The sequence below is a fragment of the Bombyx mori genome, chromosome 15 (genome assembly GCF_030269925.1).
Source record: "Bombyx mori chromosome 15, ASM3026992v2".
Lineage (NCBI taxonomy): Eukaryota > Metazoa > Arthropoda > Insecta > Lepidoptera > Bombycidae > Bombyx > Bombyx mori.
The window spans coordinates 3,061,110-3,078,959 of NC_085121.1; the positions used below are offsets into that span (position 1 = coordinate 3,061,110).

At 34.4% G+C, this 17,850-nt stretch overlaps 1 protein-coding gene across 1 annotated transcript in view; it reads right to left on the reverse strand.

Annotated features, from left to right (window-relative positions):
- Positions 1-16,910, reverse strand: part of LOC101743548 (fizzy-related protein homolog) — a 57,970-nt gene extending 41,060 nt beyond the window's left edge. The window contains exon 1 of the mRNA XM_004928590.5: positions 16,309-16,910. Coding sequence (XP_004928647.1) covers positions 16,309-16,456 — 148 coding nt within the window. The 5' untranslated portion in view covers positions 16,457-16,910. The remainder of the gene's footprint in view (positions 1-16,308) is intronic.
- Between the last annotated feature and the right edge of the window lie 940 nt (positions 16,911-17,850).

Sequence of the window (17,850 nt, forward strand, 5' to 3'; positions counted from 1 at the left end):
TCGTGATGAATAAATAAATCCATTCCAATTGTTCCCGAGCATCTAAGTCGGTATCGAGTTCAGTCACACCTCTTCCTTCCTGAGCCCGGACCTTACATGGTGTGGGCAAAGTTATACTTGCAACTATATTTGGTAAGCTACGTGACAAACCATCGGTGGGTTACCGAGACATAATTAATTCAAAGCATCGCCAAATTCGTAGACATCCCGACGGATGCGAATCCGTGCTGAATGTTAAAAGTGTTAGGGTCTATTTTGCTAAAATACGTAACGAAAACTAATTGTCCAAGTCTAACCGACTTTTGCAAGGCCTCCTCCTACGTTTTATCAGCCCACATTCAATTCTCTGGATACACAATTGGCCTGATTTTTCCATCAGCATCCGTAGATACTTCAACATTAATCGATTCATTGACTTCGTTAATTGGAGCCGTTTCCGTCAAATATCATTCTTTCATTTTTCGAAAAGTGTATCATGTACACATTAAGCCTTATGCACAAACCAAAATAGCAAAAGTTTTTTTTTAAACGAAATGTATAATTAATCATGAGTGAGTATGTTCTTTTTTTAACTGGTTATTTGTTTGACTCACAGCAATTGTTAAAAACTTTTCATGAATAACATATCTTATCTTTAAACCATATTTTTTTTGAGGTTACGCAACCACATTCTGATCATTATCATTATTTCGTACATGTGGCACAGGAATTCAGAAGTCATTTTGGTTAACAAAAGGTTCAAAATTAGTTCTGCCTCCCGAATGAGTAACACGGCGGCGCAATCACACCGTAACTAACGGCTAATTACGATAGCGACTTGGTGATATCATTGACTCTGAAGTAGGAAGTGGCAGGTGCAGTAACATAAATCGATAGCATGACCTAGATTATAACACAAGAGACGTAACTAGCAACACACCAATGGAACGCGAGCGCGAATTAATTACTAGGTTAGGTTAGACATATAGGTTAGGTTAGAACTATACTTGAGACCTTAGAACTTATATTTTAAGGGGGGTGGCGCATTTACGTCGTAAATACTGGCTTTGGCTTTTTTGAAAAAAAATTTCAGGAATTATATAGAACAGACAAGGCTGTACGGGCTTAGATCCCCTTGGCTTTCCTAATAAGGAAAAATTGTACCAAAAAAAAATGTCTATGGGCTCCAGTAATCATTTAACATCAGTTGGGCTATGAGCTCGTCCACCCATCTAAGTAATAAAAAAAAAATAAAAAAATGGTTCATTTGAATGTCAACTTTGAAAAATAAATATTATACTGTTTTTCTTTCACCTTCACAAAATAATAATTAAGTTTTTGACATTTTTAGCTGATAACGGAGCGATCTATAGTCCCACGGGAAACGTCTAGACCCCGACAATAGTCTAAGTACCGCCAATAACGGTACTCAACGCAACAATCGCATCGCAAACGACTCTAATGCATCTCCGAGGGCAACGTGCATTCACAAACAGATAGCTGCAAGTTCCTTAACCTTTGAGACTTTATCGCAGAGTCATTACTTCGACTTAAATAAAAGTGGCCATTGAATGTTTATCGGTAGGCGCTTGTGCCTTCATAATGCACCGGTTATCGAATTCTTTCCACCTTATCGTTTGACCCGGCCAATTGTTTCATCTATGTTATGGCATTCCATGAGTGTGCAACACCTTTTAAAGCAGCATACCCGCCGGGGCTGACTCACGCGAAACTTACGATAAAGAATACACTAAAACTTAAAATGTTAAGTGATTTTTGGAAAAAAGAACAATTCGTAAAACGTTATCCTTGTGTCGAACAAATTCAGGGGAATTTACATTTAAATAGGATTGTCAGCGGCTTAGGCGTCATTAAATTTGCTCTTGTAAAATAGCTCACTTTCATTAAAACTAAAATATAACTACTTACTCCCCATAAACCACCTATTGGTATAAAAATATAGAGAACTAGCGGCCCGCTCCAGCTTCGCTCGGGTCTTTAATAAAAAAATCCAAATTAACAATCATAATACACACACATCAAACCTTCTATTTGCGTCAGCTTACTAAAAAAAGAAAATTATAAAGATAATTTTGAATAATCTTGGGTTACATTGAGTATTGGAGTTTTAGCAAGAATCCCAATTTAAAAAAAATTATAATATAGCCTATGTCACTCGGGGATAGTTTAGGATCCAAACAGTGAAAGAATTTTTCAAATCGGTTCAGTAGTTTCGGAGCCTATTCAATACAAACAAACAAACAAATCTTTCTTCTTTATAATATTATTATTATATTATATATAAGTAATAAGTATAAGTATAGATAATTTGCGCCGTTTATCCGTGACAATTCACGCGTTCATATTTTTAATATTGTTGCGAATTATAATTAAAACAACGGCAATGAGAATGCGGTTTCTACTATCTCAATTGCAAGTGGTCTCTATCAACTCCACCTACGCTGTAAACGAATTCATTTACTTGCCGAAGAGATTCAGGTGGGTGTTTAATTTATATTACGTTGTAAAACATGCAAATGTGAAATATGTATATATGATGTTTTGCCCCGGGTATGAATTGAACGCCGGTAAGAAAATGGAATGTGGTCGAGAATACGGATAGAGGACTTATATTTCATTTTTAAGATTTAAACTATGCGTTGCAAATTACGTACAGCGTACAGCGTACTGTCGCAATCTTATCTAGGACACTTCGCTCGAACTAACAGGACCTAAGTGCATAGACCTTCTATTACTGAAGCGGGAGGGAATCGTAGGCCCCCTCCCGATTTGTCCTCGACAAAGATATCGAGTTACACACGCAGCAATGCACCAACATTTACACACAAGGGACAAATAAATGTTGTTGTCTGAAATTTACGACATAAACAGTGCCCTTTTCGCAAATCCTTCGTGACGAACCGATTTCACTTCTCATTTTAAATTAATACGAAAGGACAAAACGAAAAGAGTTTTAGTTCAGATCATATTTAATCAACTAGAATGCGGATTTTTTATGAGCGAAAATGTGGCCTATGCGATATGAAGCTAGTACTAGTGGTCATAAACACTACTATGAGATTTTAGTTGAAGCTTTAGTTTTAATTAAAATAAAACTATCCTACCTTTCAAACTGGAACGCATTATTGCTTGAAAGAGGCAGGAGGCTTAATTGTTCGAGCTCTTAACACGCTTACAACAACCAACAATCACAATAACAAAAGAGAACAATAACAAAAATCGCTCGACCAGTATCGAACAACAAGAAAGTTATGGAATATTGTTACAAACCAAACTATAAAATTAATTCATTTGCGAAAAATAAACACACAGAATCCCTCTGTAAAGAACATTAATGTTTAAATAAAATCAAATTGTACGCGCACCACCCGGAGGCAACGTGAAAAACGGAAAAATAAGAGACCTGAATACGGTGCATTGAACCGTACGCAATTGTATGCCTTGGCTAACAAAACGTCTCGAGCTATCTTAGGCGACCATAGATCTCTTGTAGCACTTGTAAATTTAAATACAACGAAGGATACTTACTAGACGAGTACCTGGACCCCATAAAACATATCGATTTGAAATTTTACGAGCAGCATTTCAAATGTCTCATAATTCAGATTTTAATATCGTGGTTCACGATGCAGGACGAGTTCATACATATAATACAGTCGTTACTGTTTTAGATATTCAGTAAAATGAGGATTCGTGAGTGCATTGAACCAAAAAAACGTGGATCATTACTTAGCACATAGCTAGGGTCGTGAGCGAACCGCTGCTTTTTGCAAAAGCCATTTTTTTGTTCAATTTTTACTTTATACGAATAGAATGCGTTGACGTTTGTTTTTTGCCCATCACTTACCGAGAGTGAATTATAATGAAGCAGAAAAATCAATATTTACTTTTAACATAGAAAAAAAAAACTTCAAGCATTTATATTTCGACTTCGAACTTTTGTTGAAGTGTAGAAAAAAACCATTCAGTACGTCAAAAAACCACGACCACTGGCAAGCGACGGTGATGTCAGACCGTGATTCCTATAGACGTCTATTGATTGCCCAACAATATTCTGAATCAACCTAATTCGAAGTTTGACAACTGATTTATGTTACGTCTCAGGTGTCACGAATGGAGATAGGCCAAAAAACTGTAGCAATTACGCACAGAGAAACAACAATGAGAACTTGTACAACATTAGTCATCTATTCGTAGGCTTTACGTGGTACCATACGACAACGGAGAGCCTTAAACATCAACACCGACAGATCCATCACGAATATATTATATGCACAAAATAAATCGTTGTTATATCGCGTGATATGAAGAGGAAAAAAGCGACGTGCCTCACAATATTTGTTAGATATATCATTTGGTATTGGCGTGTGTCGCTTCGGCCATGTGATTATCCAGTCATCGTACCTTGTTGCCTGCTTAATTTGGCTACCGTTCGGTTTTTTCGTCCAATTAGTTTTGCTAGACACAACACAACGTCAAGTAGTCAAGCTACCGCCTTTAAGCACCTCAATGAGGCCAGCGGTATTAGTATAGGCCGAGCAAACAAAGTAACACACATTGTTTGCTTTCGTAACTGGTCACACACACGTGTAATAATACCTTTTAGAGTAGTTGTCACCAGGAACTCATAAAGACCACTTCGAAAAGAGCCTTTATTAAACCACCGCTAAACATAACGAAGGAAGCACGTATAATTGTGGTTCAGAAGATATTGCACGGGTCGTAAACTAGCAACGCACACTATACTCTGTAATATACACGCTTCAGAGGCTTTTCTAAATACAGCCGCTCAACCTACTTTTACTTTGCTTGTGAATGAATGCAAACGAATTTATCTACGAAACGCTACAGGGAAAGCTGAGTCGCTAACCAAAAAAAGCTAACAGCCAACAATAATTACTTTTGCGAAAAAAGACCGGCTGAATTTTAATAAAAATATTAACAAAAAATCTACATGTAAATATTCATGATTCAAAATCAAACAACTAATGACTTAAACAATCGGCTAAGTGCTATTAATTCATCGTCAAAAAACTAAAGAAATTCCTAGATGAATTTAGGCGTTGCGTTGAAATGAATATAGATATTATTATATTTGAGGCATGCAAAAAAAAAACTAAATCCCCTATCGTCGTTGACGTGAATGATGAATGTTAGACAATACGTTATGTCGAATTAGTTGATATGATTAAGCCAGATGATCAATAAATATGAGATGGACGAGAATTAAAACCAACCAAACCACAAAACTTGTCTAGACTTGTCAATAAGCTATTTAATTATTAACGCATAGTTTTAACTGCACATTATGAGATTTAGTACAGCGACACGGTACTACAGTGTACAAAAAGCAGCATACCTTTATTAAATAAAATTATATTTGAAATCGAACTGGTTCAACAATTTTTTTTCTTCTAAAATTCAGCTACTGTTTTCGTCGCACTACTTCGGACGGCGATATAAGTTTTACGATTTTAAAAAACGAAATTTATATTCAATATTTTTATATTTAGCTTTGAAGCAATCAATTATTTTATAGAATCGGATACAAGAAAATACGTCAGTGAATTTAATGTGAATCACGAAATGCAAACGAAGCTCAGTAAAAATGCGGTTCTCGGCTTAACAAATATTTCCTTAATACGCTCGCGTGAGTTTGAGTAAAATAATGGACACATTTGCAACTTTGTACGGAGATTACATTGGTGGCGAAAAGAAATGAAACAAAATGACCAGTTGACTCAGCTGATCGGTACAATGAACTTCCAAGAAATACTAATATATTCGCAATTCTGAAAGCCCATACTATGCGAGTACTACCGCTGAATCACACAGTCAGCTGTGTCTGGAGCCGAGAGCGTCAGCCGCAACGCAATCGAGATAAAATGAGTTTGACAGAACCCAGCAACCGGAATATGTCGAGAAATCAAGTTTAACCTCGCCGCCTGAGCAGTAGGTATGCGCTGAACAAATATTAAATAATAGACGAGGTGATATCATCATCGCAGCTGATCGGAGGTTGAAGGCTGGTCATCCGAGTCAATTGCAGTGTAGGTGTACGGAACCATATTGCCAGCTGTGCACCCTTCGTAATGGCATCATCGGACAATTATGCCAGACTCAATAAAACGACTGGACAGAGTATAAAATCAATCACACATCGAATTATGCACGGCACACACTGCGACAACGTAACAAAAAATATTTGAACAGGAACCAACTAACAACGATACGGGTCAATGAAACCACAGTGCAATAAAGTAAATTTAAAATTAGCTTCCATCATAAAATATACATTAGATATACAACAGTAAAAATATAAAAACGTTTAAATAAAAAGAAAAAGTCGGAATTACGAATCAATAGTGGCCGGCGCGGCGCGTTTAATGATAAATATGGAAAATATATCACTTGCACTTGTCTTGATTTCGCCGAGAGTGCTAACACGTTTGTTTCCATGCAAACATGCATTCGCCCACCCAAAATTAACAGAATTGTGTAATGTTTATACAGCTGCATGAATGATCTCTTTCGAGACAAATGCAGCTGTTTACATTAAAAATGTATTTTGAACGATGTTCTTTAATGCAATTAGACTAGTTGCTTGCTAATTGAAAAACAGCGCAATTTTTTTTTATTGCCTTTGTAGGCAGACGAGCATACCTGATTGTAAGTGGTCATCGTCGCTCATGGACGTCAGCAATGCCAGGGGCAGAGCCAAGCCGCTGCCTACCATAAAGTGCTCTCCGCAAGCCTCGTTAGAAGAAGGACATGTCATAGCGCTCGGAAAACACCGTGGAGGGGAGTTCATTCCAAAGTCGGATGGTACGTGGCAAAAAAGATCTTTAGAAACGCACTGTCGATGAACGCAGCGGTTCCAGATAATATGGATGAACCCTGCTCCGAAGGCGGGAGGTGCGATGATAAAAAGGAGATGAGGCAATTTAAGTATTTTCACATAGAGACAAAAGTGGAATGAATTTTTTCAAATATTAAGTGCGAACAAGTTAAAGGCGATGAACATACGAATACGTGCACACACAATCTGTTCTGATATCGATAACTTATCAAAAGCAAAATAATTTGTTCTGGATGTTAGTAGGGCATCGGTTCGAACATACAACACATGCTTTATCACATTATCCGAGCATACAGGTTGGAGAAGCTATCGCAAATTGCATTTCATTATATATTTACTCGTTGATAACGCTAAAAACGATGCTCTTTCCGAAAAATACTACACCAAATTACATCAATTTTATCTTTATACAGGTCAGGGATACAAATATAATTGGGTACGTAGAATTTTTAGCGAACGAAACCTGCCGAAATCGATTATCACAAGAATTCGGATTAGATATTCGATGGCGCACTCTCTAACCGAGGTGTGTAACATATGCACATACAATTTATGCATTAAATTGCAAATACGTACATTTTGAATATAATGAAAATAAAATGACGAATGTACGAATACTGAATAAGGAATCAAAGTTTTGAGAAACGACCTTTGCATCGTGTATCTCCTTTGGAATTCAATTCATTTTAAAACAGCTACAAGTTTTACATTTTCTTTCGCTAATATTTTAATACAACGGCACTTGCCCAGTTCCAACGTCCTATAGGCAAATTGAAAAGTAAATATCGGTTTAAATGCAAAAACTCACAGACCCGAGTGCCATTTGACCTAAGCCAATCCCGACATTAGTATAATTGAAGACTAATTAACATTAAAAACGGATACGGTTACGACGTCCGTTTTTGTTGTATCCGTGATTTTGGAAGTCATAACTCGCTACACGGATAGGACACATGAATAGCCGTTTACAAATCATTTGAAACAAAAACAAAATATCGAATAAAACTGAACAATAAAAGAAATTACTGCAATCCGATAATAACTCGATTTGTGAACCGACTATAAAATTAATTGCATAATTCTCTAAATTACCCATCGATTGACGTTCGAATACCGATAATAATTATTCGAATAAATTCCCTAGTCGCAAATCACAATACAAGCGTGACGAGTGAAATTATTCGGAATGTGAAAAAAATATTATGATATAAACGTAATGTAGGTACATTATTATTACTTTATTTTCAACGCTGCGTTGTATCTGAGCGAGAACGGAGCAGAGAGCGGGATCCGTCGCGGATGAGAAACCATCAAACTAGATATAGGCATTTATAGTTTACACCAGAGGGCATCGTCCCTTCTATATTTATCATTCACGGTCCAGAGATTTTTAATATCCATTGAATGTAGAAACATGCAAAATGATACACTAAAAGGGCTAATTAATGAAGATAAATTTCCCTTCACGTATAAGACGTGTACACAAGAAGCACGAAGCCAGCTTGGTGCTAAATACATACGTAGGTACAAATATTAATTTTTGGTGAAAGAAAAATTAAACATTATTGTAGCCGAGAACACATTACGAATGTTAAAGCAAAAACATGTTAGGAACATAAAAAAAATTAGTTACAAGTGATAATAAAATTTTTGAACATACCGAAAATATAAAATGGCAATATCAATAAAACATCTATCGAATTTATATACCGGATTCGATGGCTTAGCGTGAATTGCATCATAGTTTCAGACCAGTGATTTTAATGCATATTAATGGATGCTAATGCCCCATCCGAGGCGCAGGTGTGAACGCCCTCTCCTAAGTGATCCCTAAGGCACGCGATTGCTGCAATCGCCTCATGTAAACTTCACGGTTCGACTACTGACTGGCTCACTCATTGGATCATATTGCACAAAGATAATTAAACAAAAAACAAAGCTAGCTTGAACCTTAAAGGAATACTAATGACGTTATAATTAACGTAGGGCTTTTTACCTATTCACTGCTATGTATATCAATAAAACATAAATCACATTTAAAAGCCTTAATATATATCTTTACTTCAAGATGCAGGACAAAAATTTACCAAAATATTGCATTCACTATATCACGAAATAGATCTAGAGTTTAAAGGTACCAAAATGAATGCGAAAATTTCAAAAATTCTACATACGTCATCGGGTTCATTAAATTTCGGTATTATCAAAGAAGGAACGCGCCTGGTAAATTTAAAATCGGAACTAACGAATCTTGGTAGGATCTTAAAATACCAAATCTTTAAAAAGCAGAAACCAATTTAAATAACATTATGCACGTTGCTTGACAAGGTAAATAGGTAAGCTAAAATAGCGAAGACACCAAAGACCGAAAAGATTAATCGTCGTCTTATAAAGGAATCGGAACAACATTTTAATCTTATTAAGACATCTTTAGAAAATCCTCGGATTGTTGTAAATCATGAACACGAGTAAACAAAACACGTGACGTGAACCTATCATTAACCCATTATATTCCTGTAGACACGTGCAGGACGCGCATCGGTTAGCAGCCGCGGCCTTTCCAAGGACGATTTTCTGCCCATATGGACAATTTTGACAAAAACGAGCGATCATAACCGCGCGTACGTATTCATCACTCGGGTTAAGGAGTATTAGGAGTTATACGTTTTGTCTAACCAAAACAACTGGCCGATTCGTGTGGATACAATTTCGATATAGTTCTATTTAATGATTTACATATCAGATGGCAATCTTGCGCTAAGCGGTTTCCGGAGTCAGTAGACCAGACAAATTGTGATTATCCACTGCCATCCTGAGATATGAGGCCGAAATTGCAATTACCTAGTACATACCTGTAAATCAGATATCTAATTTCTTTTAATTTTCCTTTGCAATTTAAAATATACTTTTATTAAAGCTTACTAAAACAAAGGCCATAACTTATAAGCATAAAGTCTAGAAAACTAACTGCTTTTAGTTCTTATTATAAAATTATACAGCCTTATTTGACGGCACTGGTTTAATGGTTAGTAATTTCGCTAGAATATCATTCTTTTAGTCGAGCGAGCAACAACTTTTTACCTTGAAAATTAATTAGGCCTCCGCTCGGAAAAATATAATTAGTTGGCTTTAACGTTGTAATAAATACACTGAATAATGAATTCAATGTTTCCCTTTAAACGTAAATCTCTGCTTATGACTTGAAATACACGTACATTACAAAAGATAAGAGTTGAAATAAAGTTAATGAACATTATCTATACTAATATTATAAAGAGGAAAGATTTGTTTATTTGTTTGTATTGAATAGGCTCCGAAACTACTGAACCGATTGGAAAAATTCTTTCACTGTTTGGAAGCTACACTATTCCCGAGTGACAGAGGCTATAATCTTTTTTGAAAAAAATTAGGGATCCTTACCAAAACTCCAATAATGCAACTCAAGGTGTAAAAAAATTACCTAAAATATTCTTTACATCGCGTGCCCTGCGAAAACTATTGATGATAGAATAAAATCATGTACTACGACTTTGTAGAACACATTATTATTTACAAAAAGTGTCGCGACAGCATATGTCTGAGTATTATAGTTATGCCGTAATAAGTGTTCTTTTATTTAAAAAAATAAAACAACGTCAAATATCGTTGAAATTTTTGTAAAAGACCCGGGCGGAGCCGGAGCGGACCGCTATATATTATATGTATCTTCGAAAGTGCTTAAAAGAAAATTAACAATACATTTAAGTTCTTACACTATTAAAAGTGCGGCCAAAGAAAAAGGAAAAATGCATTCCGAGAAGCTGCATAGATTTAGATGCGGCGAGAGCAACGTTGGCGAAATGAACCCTTCTCGTACACTTACTTCCCGTTACGTGGTATCATTACGCAATTTCTGTCAGCCGTCTCTATCGTTCAATAGCAAATAACGTACGCAAGACAGGGACGAAGGGAGTTCTCGTTCTCGAGACACCGTTTCGATGCACTTAGCTTACTAGAAAGTTAGTGCACTCAACTTTACTTTCATATAACTATCTAATATAAGTATTGTATAAACAGAATCTAGGGAGTTCCGAGACTTATTCCTAGTTGACTGAGAGCGCAAAACCTTTTGTACGATCTTCCTGTGCCTTTTCATGCTATTATAGACCTTGGAAGTCGGAGATATTGAACTCTAGCTTAGTTCATATCAGATAACTAGAACCAGTATTTTTATTTTATTCGGTGCATCAGATTCAGCCTTTGCATGAGCATTGCTCACTTTTATTAACTTGTGAAGTTCAGTGGCACGTTTTATAACTTCACATCAATTAAATGAAATGTATACTAATATTATTGGTTGAATTATGGATGAATGATGAATTATATAATATTATAATATCTTGCACTGCACTAAAATTCGCATGTCAAATAATGACAAAGCATACACGCTGCTCTTAACTTATGTAATAACTCATTTTCACTATGCTTGGCGAATAAATGATTTCTTTCTTTCTTTCTTTCTTTCTTTCTTTCTATACTCGTAATATCAGTAGTATTTTTGTTTTATATGTATTAGTTATTTCACGATCATTAATCAGACGTTCATAAGTGAGTAAACATAATAATTCTTCAATATTAATGGTTTTTTATTTATTTACTTGAATGTATGGAATCGGTGCCTAGGCAAAAAAAAAATCAGGTACTAAAGAATAGCTTACATTTGGGATCAGCGACCCACCGCACGGAACGTCAGTCATCGTTCTGTTCCAAGGTCCCTTTTCGTGAGCCTTTAATCATCGACAAAACATAATCTTGCTAATTTAAAACGAACCATAACCTAGCTGCATTATTTTACGTGGCTAAACTTGAAAAGTATAAAATAAATAGACAAACGCTTCATACAATGTTTCATGTACAGAAGCTAGAATTTATTAACTAACATTCGTGGAGAGTTCTAGAAAAGTACTCATTATGACAACAATGCCTTCGCAGGTAGGCGACGATGAATCTGTGTCGAACGTTACAACCTATTATTACGTTGCAAGTACGAGATTTACTTATAATCACTATCATTACGATCTATTAGGCGGTAGCGAACAAAATAGACAATAAGTTTAGAATATTAACTTTTGATTGCATTACGGAACATTAATGGATTTTTTTTGTCTGTTCAACATTATTGACTTCCACGGTGAAGGAATAACATCGTGTAATAAAAATCAAACCCGCAAAATTATAATTTGCGTAATTACTGGTGGTAGGACCTCTTGTGAGTACGCACGGGTAAGGTACCACCACCCCGCCTATTTCTGCTGTGAAGCAGCAATGCGTTTCGGTTTGAAGGGCGGGGCAGCCGTTGTAACTATAATTCAGACCTTAGAACTTATATCTCAAGGTGGGTGGCGCATTTACATTTTAGATGTCTATGGGCTCCAGTAACCTCTTAACACCACGTGGGCTGTGAGCTCGTCCACCCATCTAAGCAATAAAAAAATATTAGTTGATATTACGTATTAATGCTACGTAATATTTCTTCAGAGTTCGAATGAGATGCGCTGTGGTGGCTCATGTTCCTTTTGTTAGTGGCGACCTGGAGCCACTTGGAGCTATTTTGGTCCGGCGGATTAGAAGCGCAACAAAAGCGTATCCTATCTGCACTGCATTCAATGCTGGCTTATAAATAATGCCGTACACTGCTATTTATGTGGAATCGAAAACGTGAATAATGTAAGAACATTTTTGCTAACAGCCTGGATTATTCTATATGTTATATTTTAATGGAATGTGGTATTTTATTTCTACGAAACATTTCAAGTATTCCATATTGATTAGAACGAGCCTGGGTCTTAGGCTTTTGTTTATTGCTGAAGAGGAACAGACAAACTGATAACCTCCTAGTATAGTGATTATCGGAGTCCATAGATATGTCAATGTCAATGCCGAAAAGTCTTAAACTATTGAGGACAATATTAATTCTTTCGGTTTTCGCAGGTCGTAGACATAATTAAAGCTTTTGTTCACGAAGATTTTCATTTTCACTAGTAAAAATAAAACATACTGCCACACTATTAGACCCTTCTTTGTGAAATGAAAAATTTATATAGAAAAAATGACGGTAGGCACGATATACAATTGTTCAACGACACTTTATAAATTTAAAAGTAAAAATTAAAGGCGATATTAAACCGTATAAGTAATTAAAATTACATTAAGGGACGTTCTCATTAAGCTTCTGAATATTTAATTCAGCGCTTATCGTTGTTTTATTAGCCGTAAATGCCTATATAATATGCCGTGTGCATGTATGTATGCGACTGTCACCCAGAGTCATAGGTAACTGCCAAATTTCTTTCCAAATACACCTCTCACAATTGTGGTTCGAAGACAATTTAAGTCTCGTGACAGATGACGCCAATCACATTATGGTATCAATGAGTTTCACCAACCACTTAACACCAGGATTTGAGCTCTTATAATATATGTAACATAACAGGTGTAGTAAATTTTATAGCTAATGCAATAATATTTTTTTTATTGCTTAGATGGGTGGACGAGATCACAGCCCACCTGGTGTTAAGCGGTTACTGGAGCCCATAGACATCTACAACGTAAATGCGCCACCCACCTTGAGATATAAGTTCTAAGATCTCAGTATAGTTACAACGGCTGCCCTACCCTTCAAACCGAAACGCATTACTGCCTCACAGCAGAAATAGGCAGGGCGGTGGTACCTACCCGCCCGGATTCACAAGAGGTCCTACCACCAGTAAGATATTGTTTCAACATTGTGCCAATTTATTAGGTCTGTGATTTTGCATGACAGCATACTATTAATAACTACAAACAGGTAGTTTGTACCAAATTTGTTTATATCAACTTACAAATTTTAATAATAATTTACCCTAATTTTATAGAGACATTAAAATTAGTAAAAATTATCCCTCTTTTTCTACTATCAAACAGTCACTGAAATCTGGCACCATTATATATAACACAACTGAAATTCCAAGCTCTTTGGATACATGGATAACTTCATGAGAGGGGAACATGAACTTGTCAATTGATCTATGGTAGTTTAAAAAAAATTTTAATTTCCTCTGTTTACTAGACTGTTTTAGGAGGAAATTTACTTGTATATTTTGTTCTTGTTATGCACTATAGTTCCTAATGATGATGGGTTTTTGCAATTAGATTTGGTGTACATAATTTTTAAATATCTCATTACAAATTTTTTAATTACAAATTTAAAAAGTTATCTAAGGGTATAAAAATAAATCTGGTAAATCAAAATTCCAAACTTAAATATATTTAAAAAAAAAACCTAAAACATTTGTTTAACAGTTAAAATTACATGACTTAAACTTTAACTCATGTAATTTTTGTTTTTAATTTAAAAATTTTTGGCAGTGACAGAAGCAGCATAGTTTTGCAAAAAATATATATTATTATTATGAGTCAAATATTTCACAATACGCCTGGCTGCTCACAATGGCATCGTATTGTGGGAAACTTAGCCAGCTTAGCTTAGGAAATCCTTGAACCGTGACTGATCTGGTTTGTGAGCAAAATCTGTGTCTCTACATTGTGTACCCATCAAATAATATTTTTTTAATGAAATACTGAATTATGTATAATAAACCTACATACATAATAGTGAATTAACAGGAACGGCACTCATAATTTTTTTATTTGCTTAAAAAATTAATGGACATACACTCCTCAGGTTAAGTGGTTTATGTAGTTACCAAACTTCAGACACTGTGATGTCAATGATTACCATACCACATACATAACCTAAAGGGCCAAAGTCTAAATTCTAATTCAATAAATGCCATTATGCCTATGAACCTATATGATTTATTTGCAGATAGGCAACCAGAAAATATGTTTGAAAGTTAGACCAACCAATCTTTTTGATACATCAAAGGGCTGCAATTTATGTAGATATTTGAAAATAGCCATTAATAATTTTAGTTTCACGTAAATAAAACCAATTTACCTGCATTGATGAAAAAGCAAAGTCCAAATCTATTTTTGTGTCATATTTATGTTAAAAATAATATTTTTGTTGCTATACATAAAATGTTACATAATATGCAGCATGGAGAAAGACATTTGATTTACATAAAAAAAAATTGTTTATTAAAGAAAGCCTTAGTGTTACATTATTGTATAATATTAGATTTGATCTAAGAGAGATCCGAGTTCATATAATAACAAAATTAAGAAAAACATAATAAGCTGGGTAAGGATGTTATTTCAAAATATTAACTGGCACAACGAATAACATGAAAAGTTATAAAAGACCCACTTCATAAAATTTAGGTGTTGATTTATAATAAAATTACTAATTTATTTTTGTCCCTATTCTATTTTATAAAACTTATATAAAATGCACATACTGTACTTAAATTTGTGGTATTCCTTTGTTATGTCCGACAAGATCTAAAATATTACATCCACCAAGCAATTTAAGATTGCTAAAGGTGCTTTGAAATTGACACCTATGCACTTAGAAACTTATATTCCAGGGCATACTGGTGAAATTTAGCAAATATCAAGACTCAATGCAAAATCAGGTTTTTATGCGCTAGTAATATACTGACATTAAAAGTGATCACAAATATTTTTGTCATGATATTCCGAAGACATAAATTTAAGATATTTAGGATAATGTAACTAAAGATTACCTTTAGTTCTCTATGAAAGGAGTGTTAAAGTTCTACTGAATAAATAGATAGATTGAAGAGATTATGTAGAGGAATTTTTATTGTTCAATTATGAAACTTTTAAATTAAATTGGGTCAATGTCACTTTATCTATACTCTAAACACATAACATGTAATTATTTATTGCGTAAATAAAATATCTAAATAGGAAACAATTTTATTGTCCTAATGACAATTTTTTGTTGATAATAAACTTATTTTTTTTTTCTTACTTATCTACAATGTTTGTTGGTAAAATTTAATGTGTAAAATCAAATGACATTTGTTTTATATATCTCTAGTTTGACAATATCTGATCAGAGCCCATAGAAATCACAATGTGAATTACAAAAGACATGAGGTTATAATCTTAATTGCATTTTATAATTTTGCTGCTCTAATAGCACTAAAAATCTTAACATTAAATTTAATTAAATAAAAAATATGTGATTCTTTAGAGTTGATACCAGAGTGAAAAATATTACTGATATTATGTTACATTTTATATTTCAATATTAAAGTGAAAAAAATTAGTAAAATTTACATTCAATTAGGAAGATCCTAGAAATACAGTTTCATAAAATTTTATATTTAATATTAACTACCCATTATTCATTACATATGCTATCTTTTGAAATTAGAAGTAAATTTCAGTAACTAATACTAAATTAAATTTATTTTTATTTACATACCTATTTGTGCACTATAAAATATGTAATTTAGCAACTTCGAAGAAGATTATAGATATTGTGAACATTTTACCTTGAAAAGCTGTCTGCCAATTGTTTCCAGCTCTGCAGGGTGTGAACCTGTCACCATTGTTAAACTCAGCCTGGACCAGTACAGACTGTTTCCTTGCCACAGGACTGCACTGCTGTAGTAACCGAGTCTCATAATGTTTACTGAACATCTTCACGTCTTCAGTTCGAACACACAAGCGAAATTGTCCGCAAATATAAATACGAGGGTAAATGGAAGTATATTATAGACTAGAATTATTTGTTGTAAAGCGGTACCTAGTTTCTCAATCAAACATTGTCTTTTATATTGACACACTGCGTGCACTTGTGTTCACGTTTAAGGTGCACATCGAGGAGTGGAGCGTACTCAACGAGCGCTAAGATCCATTTGACAACATTCGCTATGCTTTATAAACCATAACATTATTCATGATCATCATTAAGTCGGACTCCACTAATTACAACTACATATTTTCAAAAGACCAAATTCTTTAAATAGTCGACAGATGACTAAGGTAACGATAGAAAAATTACTGAACGTTTTAAATATAAAATCACAGGTAAAAGAAATTTTATCTAATATTACAAATTTTGACTTATCAGTTATGGCGTAAATATAGGTGTTGCCACTTGTAAAATAATATTGTTTTTGAATACAACGGTTGGATAAAATCGATAATGGTATTTATGTTGCCAATCTATGAATAGTTAATTTTTGAAATTCCCGAACTTTTTGAATGTTGTGCGATTGTAAATAAATTATTATAGTTAATAATATTACAACTCAGTTAATTGATTCTGTTCGCTCAGTGTTATTTACTCAATGGACGAGGAGTTATCATAGAAAGTAAAAAAATTAAGAAAAAAATGTAATTTTGAGACGTTTGCAAAGTCTTAAGATATATTTTGAGTTCATTCAGTTTAAGTTTTGTTCCCAAACCATTTCCTTCCCGACTTGATAAAAAAATTACGGGTCATTTTTCTGCGCACGTGCAAATTTAGATTTCGTTTTTTTATAACTAAACATATTATGTCTATTAACACATCTTGCGGTAAGTCTTATATTTTTTTCTCAAATAGCAGTAATCGTTTTAAAACAATACCAATGTGTATTATATTTGACTTCAAAGCGCAAAGAAATGAAGTTACAGTTAGAAAGGACCTGTCAACTTAGAAAGCGACAAATTTTTTTTTGGGAAAGTAGCACCATCTTTATTTCATACCTTTTGGGTATTACACTTAATCGGATCGGATAATACAATATTTAAAATATAGAGAGACTAAGCTAGAACAGTCGTTGTATAAATTCAACTGAGAGGAAACATATTATGTTTTATGTGTGGTTGGGATTAGCCAAAAAATTGTGTTATTTTCATTTATGGAGGGTATATGTAAGGAGAACCGTCTCTGTGTGTAAAAAGTGTCCGACTAAATAAGGGTGGCGCTACAGTAGCGACCGGGTAAAATTTAAAAAAGGTGCTGAATGTTATTAGATTAAGATTGAGAAATAAAAAAGGACGAAAGAGCTATAAGCACTACAAAATCACAAAAAGTATCTTATTTA